The sequence below is a fragment of the Arabidopsis thaliana genome, assembly GCF_000001735.4.
Source record: "Arabidopsis thaliana chromosome 1 sequence".
Lineage (NCBI taxonomy): Eukaryota > Viridiplantae > Streptophyta > Magnoliopsida > Brassicales > Brassicaceae > Arabidopsis > Arabidopsis thaliana.
In genome coordinates, this window is record NC_003070.9 from 30376354 (window position 1) to 30394493 (window position 18140).

Here is an 18140-nt window from a genome sequence, read left to right on the forward strand (position 1 = left end):
GGACGTTGAAGTAGGAAATGAACAAGTTGAGTGGGTGGGTCCACTGTAATGGGAAGCTAAAACGTGATTGGATCTCAGCGACTGCGATCGAAGGTGGGTCCTACTCACACTTTCAGTTTTATTCATAGATAGATTCTCTCTAAAATGTTTTTTTTTTTTTTTTCATTTGGACGGCTTTCTCTTCTCTTCTTGGCCCCTAATCTAATCAACACCAATCTTTCTTGTTTTCCTATCAAGATTAGATTCGCTTGAAATATGGATTTGGAACACAAACATAGTTTTCATACAGTGGATCCTGTTCGTCGAAGCTCATTGATACAATCAAATTAAAGTCTTATACTTAAAACCTAACTATATATCAATAGGATTGTGCTTCGTTGCCCAAAATTTCTTTGTTATTTTATTTTGGTAAACAAAGTAGAATCGCTATAGTTGATTTCTATATTTCAGTTCTGTTCTGATAACTACTTCTTGTAGTTCTCTGAATTGATACAAGAACTATGTCAACTCTTGCATTTTCATTACGGTTTTAGTTGCGTTTACTTTTTAATATAAATGGTTTAAAAAATTACTGTTAGAAAGATTAAATCAAAGGTATCTGACTTTTTTACACGTCAAACATGATTTAGCGAGCTAACAGTTAAGAGCACCAAACACGGCTCATATAGGTAAGGCAGAGGTGTGACCGCCACCAGCCCAAGAAAATAAAATGCTAAAATTATTTTTTTTGGTAAAAGTCTTTTACAGTTTTATGTGTGATAGAATTTTTATACTTAGTTTTTCTTTTTCGGAGAAAAATGATAACTAAGAAAATAAATAGTACTTTTTGCTTTACTAATCTCTCTCCTCTAACTGTCACACAAAATTAATTCCTGAATTTGTAAAAATCCCTTTTTGTAATGAAGCTTAAGACATGATTATATGAAATGGTTTTTGTTTTAGCATGTTTGAAAAGACCCCTTTTTGTAAGTCGTCCTAAGGCTTCTCGATTGTTTGAGCCGGTGCTAAAGAATACTACTATAGCTTTACGTAAGAATAGGAATGTTTATTTTGAAGATGGAAAGAATAAAGTTGTTTTCACTGTTTATTTAGTTGACTCATGAGATGCTTTTATTACCTTTAAGCCGTACGATCTAAGATATGAGCCATTGATTGCACTTAATATTATCCCAAAAACCGAAGCATTGAGAATATGCCAATGTTTGATTAATTTGACCTCCACAATCTACGGCCATTATTTATCAAGAAGAAAAAAACAGCACATTATATATTCTACTAAGGTACTCAAGTCTTCTACCACAATTTCGAAACTACAAATAGGGCACTATTTAGCAGTCAAGATAAAATCGGTAGATTTAATTATGATTTTTTTCGGAAAGTTGACTTAAGTACATACGTTCTTATCTTATTTATCATGCATTATATTTACGTGTTTTTTGAACATATTTAGAGAAGCTACCGGTGTAGAGTTATATGAAATGATCGCGACAATCAGTTATTGTTATATATGCGACCTTTTTTTGTTTGAGAATCTACAAGTGTAAAGTTATATGAAATGATCGCGACAGTATGTAATTTATATTTATGCATATGTTACAGACTTATAGTTATCACTATCACATGATGTACATTGTTACTGGACAATATATTAGTGAATTATAAAACTGGAAACATATATTTTAAACTATGTAAACTGGAAAAGACTTTTGATAAATTAAGTTATCTGATAAAAAATGAATCTACTAATCGAGAGAAGTACTAGTATTTTGTTTGGTTATTTAGTCAACGGGAAAAAGGGAGAAAAAAAAAAAAAAAAAATTAGTCAACGTGAAAATTTGACTGATGGCGTGAAACTGCGAGCGAGTATGTGAAATTCCAACTTTTTAAATGGTTGGGCTTTATATGTGAACGTTTATGGGTTTAGTTCAAGCGAGTAATAAATGAAATATATGGGCTTTACATATTGAGCAAAGAATACCCGTAACACACGCTGCTTATTTTCTGTATACCCACCATCAAATTTTGAAACGACGAGTGATACAAAATACAGTAGTTATATCATTTTGGTTAATAACAAATTCTATTTCGATATGAATGAAATGAAGCAATCATTCTTAAAAGTTTAATGCTTAATGGTGGGGTGTAATCCGATGCAAGTCCGTGTTGGGCCAATTTTTTTATTTAAGCTAATTGGGCTTAGTTGAATTGAATTGTGTTAATGTGAAATGAGCCATAATTGATTGGCTGAGCTTGACAGTGCACTAGATATGCGATAGCTTTTGAACATCGTTATTAAGTTTTAGTATTTAGACCCATCACCTGTATTATTTAGTTGGAAACCAAGAGAACTAGATAACAAAAAGAAAAAACAATTTCGTTTGTTAGTCATATGTTTTTTTCTTCTTAACTACTGAATATGAAATAGTTGATAATCTTATCACAGTTTTGCGAGACGTGTATAGAGATACAATAATTGTAAAGGATAGGAGTTTCACGTGTGAATATATGCTACTTTTTTCAAGTGTGCAAGCCTAAGGCTAAAGGGTAAAAATGAAATACATGTTCATAATTTTGATCGGGGAAGACAACTGGCCGAAAGAATATACTTACATGTTTGGATTTTTTACCATTCATATGCAATTATTTGTAGGTTTAGATCCAAGGGACCATGCTATAACAACGCAATGGGATCATACAATTTTCTTTTCTTTCATGTAAGTTCAGTCTCCAAGCACGTGGAAGTAATATATTCGTCAAAGTTTAGACTTCAATTACATCATGTGGAAGGAAAAAAAATTGATAGGAATAGTAGTATGAAACTACGTGTAATATTTTATTAGATACACGTTCGTGCGCTGAGTTATCTAATGAATTCATCAGGCGAATAATTCTTGGACAGTCCTTTTTGTTTTGGTCGGCCATCTAGCAAGACTAGTAGTAGACTACCATAAAGAAAACAAAACTATTTCAACAAAACAAAACAGACAAGTGACAAAAAAAAAACGTAAAGCCAAATCGAAACCATCGGAATAAAAATATTATTCTACAAAATAGATGTCAAAGAAAACGTGTAATTCACGGATACGCACTGTTACTCTGATGGCTAAGAGTATAATAATAGTATTTGAACACATATGAGTACATTTTGATGGCAACGTATATTAGTTGAAGAGTCTTTCATTAGATTTATGTCCCCATATGCAATTGAGTTCCACTTCTGTTTTATGTTAATACACAATGAAGTTTCTATAGATTTTGTTTTTGCAAAAGGAAATGTATATGGTATTTCAATACTCTATCACAACTATAAATAGAGCAAAATTGTGTATAACTATTATGCAGCCTTTTTCAACAACCAATGTAAAAACGAAGTACTAACTACTAAATTAGGAGTAGGAGAAAAGTAAAACAATTCGCAAGAATGGAATCTAAAATTTGGGATTAGTCTTTGATTTTCACACTTGGTCATAAAAATTAAGTGGACATGGACATTGAAAACGAAATCCAAAAGACCATTTCGAAAAAGAGGCAAGAAATTATATAATAATTAATATTTAATAGACAACACATGTTTTAGACTTTTACTAGTTCATGAATCGTACGGCCTTTTTTGTTCCTTTAACTAAGTTCAATGCATCCTCTAGTAGACACCTACTGCTTAACTAACCAACATAAAAAAATATGATTAATTCTCCCCGAATAGTATTGTTGTGTTACTTTTACACAAATTGAAAAAAAAGTAAACGACAGTTATTAGTTATTTTAAAACGAATGAAACATTATGTAAAAATATGTCAAATTAATATGCTTAGTTAATTAGAGAAAGTCAAGACTTTGCAAAAATGCATCCAAAATTAAACAAATGTATACCCGAAAGTTCGAGTGTGAATTAGTTCTGTCACTAAAATATTCCGTTTAAACTCAAGTCTTATAAAATGTACGGATATTATACCTTTTGTTTTCTCGAGCTTATTATACCTTAAAAATGTAAATTGGATGAGGATATTGAGGAAAAAAATAAGACTTGGAAAGAAATATTAGTAAGCTTTTATTAAAAAAAAAAAAAGAAGAGATAATTCAAGACCTGAAGAAGACAGGCACGAAGTAGCTAGGGGAGGGAATGGGGAAGTAAAACCAAACCACTCGTGCGTTGTGTGTTAGGATTTTCCCGAGTCAACGAGGTCAACGGTCAAAGAGGTCAAAGTCTTTAAAATACAGGAAAGGAATTGTGCTTTCGTTACTTGCTTTCTTACGTTCTTTCTGTCCTTTGGAGGAGAATAGTTTTGTTTTTGCTTTTGTTGATTTTTCTGTCCACTTTGTATATATTTTTTTTTTTTTATGACTTCATCACCTGTGACGTCTAATAATTCCATCACCGACTGCCCATTTCTTTTCTTTTTATTGTCTCTACAATTTCGATTATATTTTTTGGTCGGCAGCCAGTCTCTTCGTTCTTCTTTTTTTTCTCTGGACGTCCATTCCCAACATGCATAGTGTTTGACACAACAATATATGACAGCTAACTTTTAAGTATAATTCGAAATGAACTAAATCGTTGATTATACATAAGTTTAGGTTATGAGTTTTTGTCTTTTGCAATCTATTAATTAACAATTGGTTTGTGACCAAATTGTTCGTTGAGTGTTGTAAGAACCAACCTATTTCAATCAGTTTCTTAAAAAAGGAAAGGGAAGGCAAAAAAAAAAAGAACTATTAGCAGCCTTACTTTTCTATGATAATATTAGTCAGTAGGGAAATATATATATATATATATATATATATATATATATATATATATATATATAATTTGGACCGACGACTGATTACAATAACTGTTAAAGCTTAAACCGGCGGAACTTAATCTTATATAATTAATATGATTGTAATTAGCTGTATGATAATTTTATGTTGTTAATGATGATGTATTACCTTTTCGCTATAGGGTTTATAGATTACATCTATACTTCTGCATACAATTAGATATTAATAAAGTTATAAAAACAAATTAAACTGAATAATTGTGTGTGTGTTACGTTGCATGTGTTATTAGTTATGGAGAAATATGATTTACGTCTTCTGAAATGCTATCAACGATTGGTTTCAGATTTAAAGAAACTATCTGACCAAAATCCTGAGATATCTTAATTAGATATATCTATTTAAACTTTCAAGTTGTTATATGTTAAACAGTAAATGGCGTTTTCCGTATTACTCATCTAGTAGATCGTAGTAAGTTATATACGTTTTTACAATGAAAGGTTTCGGCAATGTAAGTTGTATACGTGGTACGAGTGAGTATCCATACTTCTACCGGAAAGAATAGAGATCAAGAAAAATGAATATAATTAATAAAGCTCTACCGAGGAAAAGAAGAGTGAAGGATAATGGAGAAAAATAAGAAAAAAGATGATGAGATCTGAATTAAGATTTTATTATTCACAATTACAAGAATAGGTACAGTCCTGGTTTGTGCTAAACCAAATTCGAATATCAAATATAAATTACTTATAGGTTCGACTGTAAAATGAGATATGAAAGAAAGAAATAATATATGATGATGTAATGCATGAGAAAGTCCAAAATGATCGGCATATGGGATTAAGCGATTCCATATAGTTAAGTCAAGTTACTATTTCAGATAAATGGATAAGTTTGTCGTCTATATGTTCTGTTATCTCCAAACCCAAATCTATAACATTGCGACATTTTTGAATCGTTAACGGCAAAATAAGTGGGGAGGGGGGGGGGAAGGAAAAAAGGAAGGACACTGAGATTTTGATAAAGTTCGGTAGCCAAATTTGTGCATGACTTTTAAGAAAATACGTATGCTGATCCAAAAACAAACAACTAAATAGATTTTAGTTTGAGAAAATCGAAGTAACAAAATTATTATTTAATATATAGTGTGAGAATTTAACAGCTACTAATAATTATCATAACACGAATTAAGTGTAATAGTAATATATGTAGGAAAATGGTTTAGCACCACTCACTTGATTAACTCGACTTAAACCAAATATAAAGTAATATTTATAGATGTAGTTGGTTGTATTTTTGCAAGCTTTGGTACTCGATATCTAAATTTTTAATGGAAAAATTAGTCGAGTGGTAATTCGTTATATATAAGAAAATATTTTGTTTGTAATTGTGCAAACTTTAGCATTGGACATCTAACTATATTCTGAAAAATCAGCGGAATGATAAAAGTTCGGATTTTCCTTCTTTTTATTTAAGTAAACATAATTGGTGTTCTGAAAACCAAAAGAAGGAAGAAGGCAATTAAGATTTGTTAAAGTTCGTCACGATATTGATGTCAAGAAAAAAGGAAAAAAAAAAAAAATCGTCACGATGGTATCGTCAATTTGTCTAGTGGATTTTGAAAAGCCGTGTGGGCTTGACTTTGACCGAACAAGGCACACGTATACATCTAGTACTACTGAAGAAATCTCTCATTAGAACGCAAACCACGTTCCGCACACTCTTAATATACTATTAGTCTATTACTATCACCAACTAGTTGTCATTTTTTTTGTCAAACGTGCTAATTAATTCACAAATAGAAGTATTAAACTTCCTAATTAAGCACGCCTTTACTACATTTCATTATTATTATACATGTAATCAACCATTTCTTTTATCCCACATGTCATTTGTAGTCCTGATTTTATGACTTTATGCATCAAGTTATCTTTTTTTTTGTCACTCCATGCATCAAGTTATCTAAACAACATAATTATTGTCTGAAAAATCTAAGATGATATACAACATATGTATTTAATTACACATTAGGCTTGTTTAACAATTCTTGATTATTTTTACTCTTTTTGGGTGAGTTCTTGATGGATGTCTTGAATTACAAAACTACATATTCTGAAAATATTAACCTTGAGTTTAGGCCGGCTATGCTATAACGAAAAATAAATAAAAGCAACTAACCCGACAGAAATGTCAACCAACTATCCAAAATGAAAAACAAACGTGGAGAGCGTCATATTATTAGTAGGCCAATCACACACCAAATGTTTGTTTAACAAAAAAAATAAGAATGTCAACCAACTATCCAAAATTAAAATCAAGAATACATTTCATATGTTTCCAATATGTTTTTCTTAAACAAAATTGGGACTAAAGATTGGACCAAATACGTGTGCGGGTGGACCCGATAGAAGCCGAGTTGAGTCTAAAGACTAAAAAGTAAACAAAAAATGATAAGACCATCACTTAGTTTATTGCATGAAAATGAAAAGCACATGCTCCTCTCTCTCTCTTCTGCCTCTTTCCATCTAGTTTCCTCTTAAAACTCCATTATATATAGAAACAAAATCTTTTCTCTCTTCAACAATCCCACCATTAAAAAAGAAGAACCCAAGATCGACTCTTACTTCGAATCTCTCTCAACTTTCTTCCTCAGCTTACGGGAACTTCCACACATATACATCCACAAGAACCCATATCGAAGATTCATCCTACATATATTTACATGGATCAGTACTCATCCTCTTTGGTCGATACTTCATTAGATCTCACTATTGGCGTTACTCGTATGCGAGTTGAAGAAGATCCACCGGTACGCTTCTCTCAGATTCTTCATTCTCCACATGTTCAGAAATTTTCAATTATCATGGAGCTTTTTAATCTAGTATCTCATCATTATGTATTATACACTTACATTTTTCAATTCGGTTGGTTTTGAAAATATATAAACTAACTCAACTATCCATAGACATTTTTTTCAGATGTATAATCTATAAACATAGATATTTTCTTATACTTCACAAATATTTTTATATATAATTGGCATAAACTTTAACAACAAGAAAAATTCGTTAGTAATTCATGTGGTGGGTTCTTGAAATATAGATGTAACGCTAGATCATAAAATCATATTAAACTTATAGTATGAAGAAAATAATATGGTTACTAACTTCATGCAATATATATATATATATATATATATATATAAATGATAAATTGCAGACAAGTGCTTTGGTGGAAGAATTAAACCGAGTTAGTGCTGAGAACAAGAAGCTCTCGGAGATGCTAACTTTGATGTGTGACAACTACAACGTCTTGAGGAAGCAACTTATGGAATATGTTAACAAGAGCAACATAACCGAGAGGGATCAAATCAGCCCTCCCAAGAAACGCAAATCCCCGGCGAGAGAGGACGCATTCAGCTGCGCGGTTATTGGCGGAGTGTCGGAGAGTAGCTCAACGGATCAAGATGAGTATTTGTGTAAGAAGCAGAGAGAAGAGACTGTCGTGAAGGAGAAAGTCTCAAGGGTCTATTACAAGACCGAAGCTTCTGACACTACCCTCGTAAGCATTCATGAAAATGATCAAACTTGGTATCTATCTATCTTTAGAAACTTTATTTTATATGGTTTACTGATTGTAGAAGTTGTTTCTTATAGGTTGTGAAAGATGGGTATCAATGGAGGAAATATGGACAGAAAGTGACTAGAGACAATCCATCTCCAAGAGCTTACTTCAAATGTGCTTGTGCTCCAAGCTGTTCTGTCAAAAAGAAGGTAATTGATAAAGAAAAAAAACTGACTCTCGCTTAAAATATGAATTGGCATAATACAAATTTGATAGACTTATTAATCTGATTTTGATCCTGTGTTTGTTTCTATTCAGGTTCAGAGAAGTGTGGAGGATCAGTCCGTGTTAGTTGCAACTTATGAGGGTGAACACAACCATCCAATGCCATCGCAGATCGATTCAAACAATGGCTTAAACCGCCACATCTCTCATGGTGGTTCAGCTTCAACACCCGTTGCAGCAAACAGAAGAAGTAGCTTGACTGTGCCGGTGACTACCGTAGATATGATTGAATCGAAGAAAGTGACGAGCCCAACGTCAAGAATCGATTTTCCCCAAGTTCAGAAACTTTTGGTGGAGCAAATGGCTTCTTCCTTAACCAAAGATCCTAACTTTACAGCAGCTTTAGCAGCAGCTGTTACCGGAAAATTGTATCAACAGAATCATACCGAGAAATAGTTTAGCTTCAAATTCCGTTAGAGTTTTTAGATTTGAATTTGTCATGAGTAAGAGAAAGAGAGTAGATTATAATCCATTGTGATACTGAAAATGTAACATGTAATCGTTTTTCATACAATCTCCAATACATTCGGCTTTAGAAACTCCTCCTAGTTTGACAACAACAACAAAAATATCTGTACAAATGCAAACACAGCACAACAGCATCCTAAGCAGCACAGAGTTAAAACTATTCTCTCTTGGTTTTTCTTTAATTACCAGTCTCGTCCTTTGTCATGCAGTCATGGTGTCTGAAGCAGCAAGTGAGATGGTCGTTTGTGAGACCAGCTGTTTGCATGAACGAGTAAATAACCGTTGGACTTACACTGCGAAAACCTCTGCGTACAAGATCTTTGCTTATCAACTCGGCTTTCGAAGTCTTCACAGGGACTTGACGTGGGTACCGGAATTGGCTCTGAGTAGGTTTCTGGTTAACGAAGTTCCAAATGTACTTGTCAAATGATCCAAATGCACCTATTATCTGCATTTGAGAAAACCAATAACAGTAAGAAAAAAAAAGGTAATGTTGTTAAGAAACACAGAAACTATGATCAGGCTTATAGGTGATATATTACCTTGCAAACTTGGTTAGCATTCTCGAGGATTGACCGTAGCTTTTGCTCTGATAGTAACGTGGTGGCAGCAATCTCAGGGGATGTTATCTTTTTATTTGTTAATTCAGATATTGCAATTGGATCAAAGTCCATGAAAACCTCCCTGTTTAACACAAGGCAAAAGCATTTCGAGATTCGAGCTCATAAGGAGAAGTCAGAAGATGTAACCACAACAGCGTTGGTACTAGTTACCTGAATAGTTGTCTTTTGGAAAGAATGTCTTTCCAAGATAGTTCAGCAAGAGCACCAGACAAGCTTAATAACTCGAAAAGTCTCCTGCAAACAATTCACTGAATAAGAGAGTGTATAGTCCAAAAAAGCATCCCTCTGGTCAGTAAAACATAAGTCAGTATAAAGAGAAAATATCACGTACTTGTCATCATGGACAGGAACTCCCCATTCTTCATCATGGAAGGCAATGTAACATTGATCTTTTACAAGAAACAAAAAAAAAGAAAGAAAAAAAGTACCGGTTAGTCATAGCAGATGAAAAGATTCAAGCCTTTGGAAGTTAAGGCCTTAGCCTCATCGGCGTAGAGAAATGACAAAAACTAATCTCTACAAATTCCTGTTTCTGTGGTCATTGTTCAATAGAGATATGATCTGCCTGATCACAAAACATAGTCAAGATTTGCTCTCTACATTCACAAACTAACTTCCAAAGCAAGAGAATACAAATCTTTTAAACTATTCAACTTCTTTATGGACATTGACAATTCACCGGTAAAGCCAAGCATCACTAGTCTATGCTACTACATCAGAGTAACTGATAAGTGGGAACAATTGTATTCCAACAAAAAATGAAATGGATGAATCAAGAGAGATTGTATTACCAGATTTAGGGGTGATCCAAGCGCATCTTTTACGACCGTCACAGAAGCAATCACTAGCCTTCTCATCTCTCTCCTCCGTCAGATTTCTTCTCAGTGAAGAGGAAGAAGAAACTGACCCACTTCGCCGCAAAACCCTCTTTCCACTCGAAGTAGACGTCATACTTAACGGCGACGACTCGCAAGAAGACGACGCATCTGAAGAATACGAAGCAGTCATCGAAATACCATTACGTCTCAGAATTGGAGGGCTTAGAGGCGAGCATTGCGGCATTTTCTCCGTAAAGGTTAGGTTTTTGGTTTTCTCAGCCACAGGCTTCTTCACCGGCTTTGACAACGGTTTCTGCTGCAGCTTATTGCCGGCGGGACCAAGAACTGATCTGAATTCTCGGTCGGATGAATCCACAGACCGAACTCGCGGTGGAGCCGACATTGACCTAAAAGTCTCCGAATATCGAAAATGCCTTACTTCACTTAAAAACACACTGGATCACGACGACTAATGAATTGCAATTCCCCAAAAGAAAAAATCTCAAACCAATTCCAAAAGATTTACACCAATTTCGATAAACCCTAGAAAGAAAGGACCTGCATTTACAAACTTAAATTAAGGTCGTCACCTAAACTTCTTCTAGCGAAATCCCAAAGTAGGATCACGGGAATGAGTAAGGTTTACACATTCATAAGAAAGTGAAGATACATACAAAAGACTAATCTTTGGAAATTTAATGAGAAAATCCTTATTCTTTTTTTTTTACTTCGGCGAACCCAAAAAACAAAAATAAAGAGACGACTTTTCCGATCGAGAACGATAGGAATCCGGAGCGAGTAAAGAGAAGAGTACCAAGGAAGAGTTGTTGTAGTTAGCCAGTCACAGTTTGACACGTCATCGTTTGGTTTACCCGACCCGGAAAAACCCCGGGTTAAAATCTAATTAGCCAGTAAGGACTGTTTCAAGTTTCAAAACTATGGGTCTTCTTAACTCTTAACCCGACAAAGCCAAACTAAAAATTAGTTGCTTGCTTATTGCTTAATGATTACTAGACAGATTAGGAATGTTTTGTCTTCTATCAAAACCATGCCAAGACAAGAGATTTAATTACACCATAAACAAAACTTCTTCTTTCGTACTCGAGTCCCCACATTTTGTGTATTTACGTAGATTTCACATAGTTTTGAATAATGACATATTTTTCCCAAAAAAGAATAATTACATATATTCCCGATATTTTGTGTTTATTACAGATATTTCCTATAGATTTGTTTATTGCAATCGCTCCTTAAAGTTCTGTTTATTACATTTGTTTCCATTAGTTTTTATTTATTACAAATGTGCCCTATATTTCCAGTTGGTTCTTTGCAGCAGATGCATCATCATTGGCTTTGGCATAAAGGGTAAATATAAACTTAATAGTACTTGCTTCGACAATTCTGTAGACTACCGATAACCCGAGAAAAGGTAACTGCATTATCCATGAAAGTGTAGCATCAGTTTGAGTACAAAAGAGAATACAAACTCATAAAGAAAACAGTCAAGACCTGACGTTCATGGGAGTTGAGCTCTTCTAAGACTAGTGGGTTATGCTTAGGAATCATGAGATGGATTTGGCACGAGCATTTGGATCCTCCTTTGACTCGAGAAACATCATGAAAACATAACCGAGAGACCAGAGGAGAATGTATTGAAATGGAACCCAAGAGAGGCATGCCAATAGAGACATGATACTCCCAACATACTGTGGATCTCTAATGACTCCAAATGGGAACTCTGTAACCCATGGTATGTTCTTCCCGAATCGAACACCGTAATAAGTCCCAGCTTCACCTAACAATTGGTATACCCTGCAAAGATGTGACCTTTTAAGTTAACAAAACTTTACAACAAGAGAGCTCAGTTACAGAACATAGAAGTGTCCACCATATCAAACATCACTCAATATCCATTTTGTTGGGACAAAAACACAACTTCACCTAACAGTCAAAGATGTGACCTTCAAGTATCAAACCTTCACAAAACTAAACCAGATTCGATGATTAAAACTTGAAAAAAGAAAAGACAAAACTTTCACAACGTCTACAGATGCAATTTCAAACTAAAAATGGATTTGACTAAAGATCTTTATTATCATCGATCTCATGCCATTCGATTCGATTACGAATTCAACAAATTGAGAGAGGAACGGAAACAAAAAGATTGGACCTGAAGTTGAGAAACTGGCCAAAGGCCATGAGAGGCCAGAAGTAGAGCGGAGGCGGCCAGGAGAGAGAAGCAACGGAGAAGAGAGAAAGGAGTTGAGCAGCCTTGAGCACGTGAGAAACACGTGCCATTACCGTCGATGGGTCTCTTTCTCGGCCGCAGAGATTGACCCATGACTGAGCATTCGTCCACAGCCACCAGTAGAACGGAAATGGCAACAGAACTCCGATCGCGGCCAATAATCCCATTTCGCTTTCTTTTTTTCTTGCTCTGTTTTTTCTGATTTTCCCAAGAAAAACGACTTTTATTGGGTCTTTAAATGGGCCTCAACAGATTTGTTTGGCCCAAGGGTATCTAAATAGCCATCAACAGATTTATTTGGCCCAAGGGTCTCTAAATAGGCCTCAACATATTTCTTTTGCCCAATACAATCATATGCTACACATCTTCAAATCAAATTAAAAGTAAGTTTTAATTGCCTTTTTTTTTTTTTTTGTATTCAAGGGCTACACCAACATATTTTTTTTGTATTATGTAGTGGGTTTACGATCATCGTCTAGATAGATATATTGGATATCTCAAGATCAACTATGCCTAAGTGTCTGCTAACAATACATCGCTCAAGTTTGTTACGATATATACAGCACGGATCAGATTTTCAAGTGATCTTCTACTTCCGCTTCAGCTTTAGCTTTGGCTGCAGCTTTAGAATTCTTTTCCTTTGCTCGGCGTTTGGCTCCAAGTTCCTCAATCCTCTTCATCCCAGTTTTGAACATCATCTAAAAGCTCAGGTTGGCCTCTCACAAAGTACTCATGTATATTCGCGTTGTTGACTTGACTATAACGTTGGTTTTTATTGGATAATTCTAGAAAATGACATGATTTCATTACCTATTCTGTTGCACCTTTGTCAATATAGGAGTATCTTTCTGCATTGAGTTTTACATTTTATGAAATGCTTGCTGGGTTCTTGATAACTTTATGTAATACTGTCATATTGATTATATGTTCTCCTTTGTTGACATTTCAAGGACCTCTCTCTCTCTCTCTTTTTGTTTTTCTACATTTTGGAACGCATGTTACTCTGCAGTCTGAAACCATCCAAGAGCTGACAACGGAAAATGCTTTGCAGCGTTGGGAATATAATACCACACATACAAGCATAAGCTCAGAGCAAGTCTGCAAAGACCGCCAGTTTCAGGGACCGCCAGTAGCCGCAAAAGGTAAAGACCGCCAGTTTCAGAGGATTCTGATGCACGGATATAGTAATATTGACGAGTAAACGTTTGATGTTTTTATTTCTTATAAGGAATCATATTATAACTCGAAGCATTTTTATGTCATGTACTCATGTTCCTTGTCACTGAAGCACCATCGTTTTGAATCATACTTGGGATCTGAACGCTAAATTTCGTGAATTCATATACGTTCCTCTTGTGTTGATGTAAATCTGTCTTTGAGAGATTGATGTTTGAGAATAATTAAAATAATTTCATGAATATTTACTATTTAGTGCTTTTGAATTATTTGTAGCAAATTTCTTGTTTTCTTTGTTGCAAATAATTGCATGTATACTTTTGAACAAAATAAAATAAAATTGCATGGCTACTTCTCTTTACTTATTTGAAGGTTGGTGATAACAAATCGTCAAAAACAGAAAGGATGTCACAAAGAGAGGATTCCGATCCATCAGAGATTATCAATACACTAACGGCAAATACATGCTGAGTGATCCAAGGAAAAGTATAACTTTGTCTGACACCAAAAATTCCTTGAACAGAATCCACGGCATTGATACTTTGATAATCCATGAAATAGATTGTAGTATAAATTCTATGGAAAGCATTTTAGACTATGTAAGAGTTTTGTTGTTGTTGTTGTTGTTGTTGTTGTTGATAGACTATTGATGATAATAATTAATGGTTCAAATCAAACACCAAAACTCTGTAAGGGCAACACAACAAAAGACAGTGGAGATTCTTTTACTCTGACTCACTCTCTTTATTTTGATTTTTGAATAACGAAATATTTCAAAAATCTGAGTGCACATGACATTGTTGGTCCACATACAGTACCCACTTATGACTTTATCACAAACATAAAGAATGGGACATCCCGTAGAGTTTTTGTTTTCTTACGAACTTGACATTACATTTGTCGTAACAATACCAGAATCGTTATGGATCTTTCTATACCATAATACTCACAAGTTTTTGTCGATCGAATTTGAACCAAAATATCCATTTGCAATCTTTTGAGATTCGTGTACGTTTTGCCAAACAGCTAGCTATAGTGTCCTTTTCAAACTCGAGTGTGTGATTCAAAGCAATGCTGTTTTTATAATAGAGTCATTTTTCTTATAGAGTCATTTGAACATAATTTCATATGCTAAAATATTTGTTTAATGTACAAAAGACTACAAAAGGGGGTGGGTGGGATATGTGCATATTAAAGATATGGGGCAAAAGTACAAAATCTATAATTTATGCATAACTCCCGAAGCAGTCAAAGCGGATCTTGAACACTTCGCCTCCCAACTCGATCGTTAACTAATTTCTTACATTGAATCTCGTTAACAAGCTAACAAATCTCTTCTTTGAGTTATCCTAACTATCCAATTATTCAATCCTAACTTAAAAAGTAAACGACTAGGACCAAAAAAAAAAAAAAAAAAAAAAGTCTAATCTTAACATCAGTATGTGATCCACTACCAAAAGCAAGTAACATCATCATTATAAACAACATTATCATTTCCTTTCTTTCTTTTCTAATTACAACCTTTTTTGTCGTTTTATATTTTTGTCAAATCCAAGCACTGTAAAATAATAACCTTTTTCTTTCTCTATATCTAATTATTACGCAGTTTGAACATCCGATTTTCTATGAAAATCAAATATTTTTGAGAAAAAACGTGAACTATATAATTCTTTAATTCTCAAAGTAAACTATAAAGAAATAAAGCAAACTAATGAAACAGCTTTTTCCGTCTAGACATTCTCAACGACTAGCTAGCTAGATTCAGAGTTAAACCTGATAACAGAGAGAGAGAGAGATACCGAATGTTCAGAAACGATTCTATCTTTGTAACAGAGAGACATGCCTTCAAGACCAAATCCAACCCGACCAAAGCTATTCCATAACAGAACAAAAACTCTCTTCTTGATTCTTACAATTTCATCCTCTCTTGTAATCTTCTTCGCAATTCTCTACTTCATCTATCACCTCTGGATTTCTCTTCTGAACCGTTCCAGAACCATCCCTTTCGACGTTGCTGCTGCATCGCCATTAAAGCTCCAGCTTTTCACTTACAAAGAGCTTAAACTAGCAACAAACGATTTCGACGAATCCAATGTGATTGGTAAAGGTGGCTCTGGTACTGTGTTCCGAGGCATTACACGAGACGGCAAGCTTTTCGCGGTTAAGAGACTCGATAACCTCTCTATACAAACAGAGACCGAGTTTCAGAACGAGTTACAGATTCTTGGCGGGTTAAAATCGTCTTTTTTGGTTACCCTTTTAGGTTATTGCGTCGAGAAGAATCACAGGTTCTTGATTTATGAGTATATGCCAAACAAGAGCCTTCAAGAGCTTCTCTTTAACGAAGATGGCGATTCGTGCTTGAATTGGGAAAGGAGATTCGGTATCATCCTCGATGTAGCGAAAGCTCTCGAATTTATGCATTTCGGGTGTGACCCACCAGTGATTCATGGAGATATCAAGCCTAGTAATGTTCTTCTTGATTCTGAATTTAGGGCGAAGATTTCGGATTTTGGGTTGTCTAGGGTTAAAGTGGAGGGAGGTTATGGGGTTGATTTGTTTAGCCAAGAACTTTCTGGGAATTTTGGAGGAGAGAGCACTCCTCAGACCGCCATTGGTACTCCAACGCATCATGAGGTTGATTTTGCTCTTGCTCTACAAGCTTCTTCGTCTTCCAAGAACAGTAGAACAAGCCGTAACATTAAGGAAATGAGTCTGAATTCGATGAGTTTAGCAATGGATGGTGAGACAAAAGGAAAAGAGGTTTCAAATGATGTTGTGTTGTCATGTGAGGATCATGAGTTTGATCAGGGCAAGGAGATGAATTTATTGAGTCCGAATTCGGTTCTTGATTTGGGGAAGGGGTCTAAGCAATGGGGGAGAGATTGGTGGTGGAAGCAAGAAGGGAGTGGTGAATTGTGTAGTAAAGATTATGTTAGGGAATGGATAGGGAGTCAGATTGACACTGCTAATCCGGATTGGGATGATGACAAGAAGGTCATCACTACTCCTGAGCTGGGAGTTTCGACTAGGACAATCGATAAAGCAGAACATCGAGATGAGTCTGGTTTGAATGAATCTAGGTTTGACACTCTGGAAGAGAAGTTTGCAAAAGAAGAGATCAGCGAGAGGAAGAACAAAAGATCGAAAAACAAGAAGAAGAAGCATAGGAATATGGAGGAATGGTGGAAAGAGGAAGAGCATCAAGAAGAGATGAATAACAAAAAGAAGATTGGAGTTTTGAGAATCAAGTTCAAGAATCATTTGAAATTCCCGCATTTTCGTTACTGTTTCCGACAAAAGGGTGAAAACAGCGTGCACGACCGAGAAGGAGAAGCAGCGGGAGAATTTAGCTTCAGAAGAGGATGGAGAAGGAAAAGCAATAGCAGCAGCAAGAAGAAGAAGAAGAACAACAATGGATCGATGGGGAGTGAGATGTGGAGTGGTGATTTGTTCAGCCGTGAATTAAGCAGCACGACGAGTATGAGAGGAACATTGTGTTACATAGCACCGGAATATGGAGGCGGTTGCTGTTACTTGATGGAGAAAGGAGATATCTACAGCTTTGGAGTACTGATTCTAGTGATAGTCTCGGGTAGGAGGCCTTTACACGTCCTTGCATCGCCGATGAAGCTTGAAAAAGCAAATTTGGTGAGCTGGTGTAGGCAACTGGCTCAGTCAGGGAACGTTCTTGAGCTGGTCGACGAGAAATTGAAGGATGGGTATAACAAGGAAGAAGCAGGATTGTGCATTAACTTGGCTTTGGCTTGTCTGCAGAAAGCTCCAGAGTTACGGCCTGATGTTAGTGAAGTTGTGAGAATCTTGAGAGGGGAAATGGACATTTCCTCCACTGCTTTCGAGTTTTCTCCATCGCCACCGGGAAAAGTTTACGGCAGTAGATCGAAGCGGAGAAGCTAAAACAGGGCAATGCAGAGTAGTAGTTCGAGGTTTGATATGATCTTTTCATTTTCGAAATTGTTGGATGTAACTTGAAAGAGTTTTAGCTTTTGAGAATTGTATTATGTTGTAATTTTTGTAAACTATATATATAATTTAAAATCTTATATATAAATATTTAAACTTTAAACTTTTTCGATTGATTAAATAATTTTAGATAAATTGTCTTATTTTCTTAACTATACCTAATATTTTTGTTTTTTAAGTGTTAAATTTTAAATATGTGTAAACTAATTGATTGTC

General features: G+C 35.0%; 5 protein-coding genes and 1 long non-coding RNA gene across 8 annotated transcripts; 4 read left to right on the top strand and 2 right to left on the bottom strand.

Moving 5' to 3' along the window:
* The first annotated feature begins 7207 nt into the window (after positions 1-7207).
* On the top strand, positions 7208-9146 carry WRKY40 (WRKY DNA-binding protein 40). The gene is made up of 4 exons (NM_106732.4): positions 7208-7567; positions 7978-8319; positions 8415-8531; positions 8641-9146. The coding sequence occupies exons 1-4, from the start codon at positions 7481-7483 to the stop codon at positions 9001-9003; spliced, it is 909 nt and encodes a 302-aa protein (NP_178199.1). The 5' UTR covers positions 7208-7480; the 3' UTR covers positions 9004-9146.
* Positions 9096-11249, bottom strand: AT1G80850 (DNA glycosylase superfamily protein). Its single transcript, NM_106733.3, has 5 exons — positions 10490-11249; positions 10030-10087; positions 9849-9932; positions 9618-9759; positions 9096-9523 (listed from the first exon to the last, which is right to left on the bottom strand). Exons 1-5 carry the CDS (start codon positions 10917-10919, stop codon positions 9254-9256), a joined length of 984 nt encoding a protein of 327 aa, NP_178200.1. The 5' UTR covers positions 10920-11249; the 3' UTR covers positions 9096-9253.
* On the top strand, positions 10380-11093 carry AT1G09987. Its single transcript, NR_139734.1, has one exon. It is a non-coding gene; the product is annotated as an other RNA (long non-coding RNA).
* Positions 11250-11624: 375 nt separating the features above from the next.
* Positions 11625-13081, bottom strand: PLMT (phospholipid N-methyltransferase). 2 transcript variants are annotated; one of them, NM_179585.4, is made up of 3 exons: positions 12687-13081; positions 12026-12328; positions 11625-11949 (listed from the first exon to the last, which is right to left on the bottom strand). In NM_179585.4, the coding sequence occupies exons 1-2, from the start codon at positions 12929-12931 to the stop codon at positions 12079-12081; spliced, it is 495 nt and encodes a 164-aa protein (NP_849916.2). In that variant the 5' UTR covers positions 12932-13081; the 3' UTR covers positions 11625-11949; positions 12026-12078. The 2 variants fall into 2 exon arrangements, with proteins under 2 accessions (NP_849916.2, NP_565246.1); NM_106734.2 differs by having other exon boundaries at positions 11625-12328.
* Positions 13082-13184: 103 nt separating this feature from the next.
* AT1G80865 (uncharacterized protein) lies at positions 13185-14204 on the top strand. 2 transcript variants are annotated; one of them, NM_148671.2, is made up of 2 exons: positions 13185-13474; positions 13774-14204. In NM_148671.2, the coding sequence occupies exons 1-2, from the start codon at positions 13274-13276 to the stop codon at positions 13963-13965; spliced, it is 393 nt and encodes a 130-aa protein (NP_683512.1). In that variant the 5' UTR covers positions 13185-13273; the 3' UTR covers positions 13966-14204. The 2 variants fall into 2 exon arrangements, with proteins under 2 accessions (NP_683512.1, NP_001320316.1); NM_001335017.1 differs by having other exon boundaries at positions 13816-14204.
* Positions 14205-15545: 1341 nt separating this feature from the next.
* AT1G80870 (Protein kinase superfamily protein) lies at positions 15546-18045 on the top strand. The gene has a single exon (NM_106735.3). The coding sequence runs from the start codon at positions 15780-15782 to the stop codon at positions 17856-17858; it is 2079 nt and encodes a 692-aa protein (NP_178202.1). The 5' UTR covers positions 15546-15779; the 3' UTR covers positions 17859-18045.
* Positions 18046-18140: the final 95 nt, after the last annotated feature.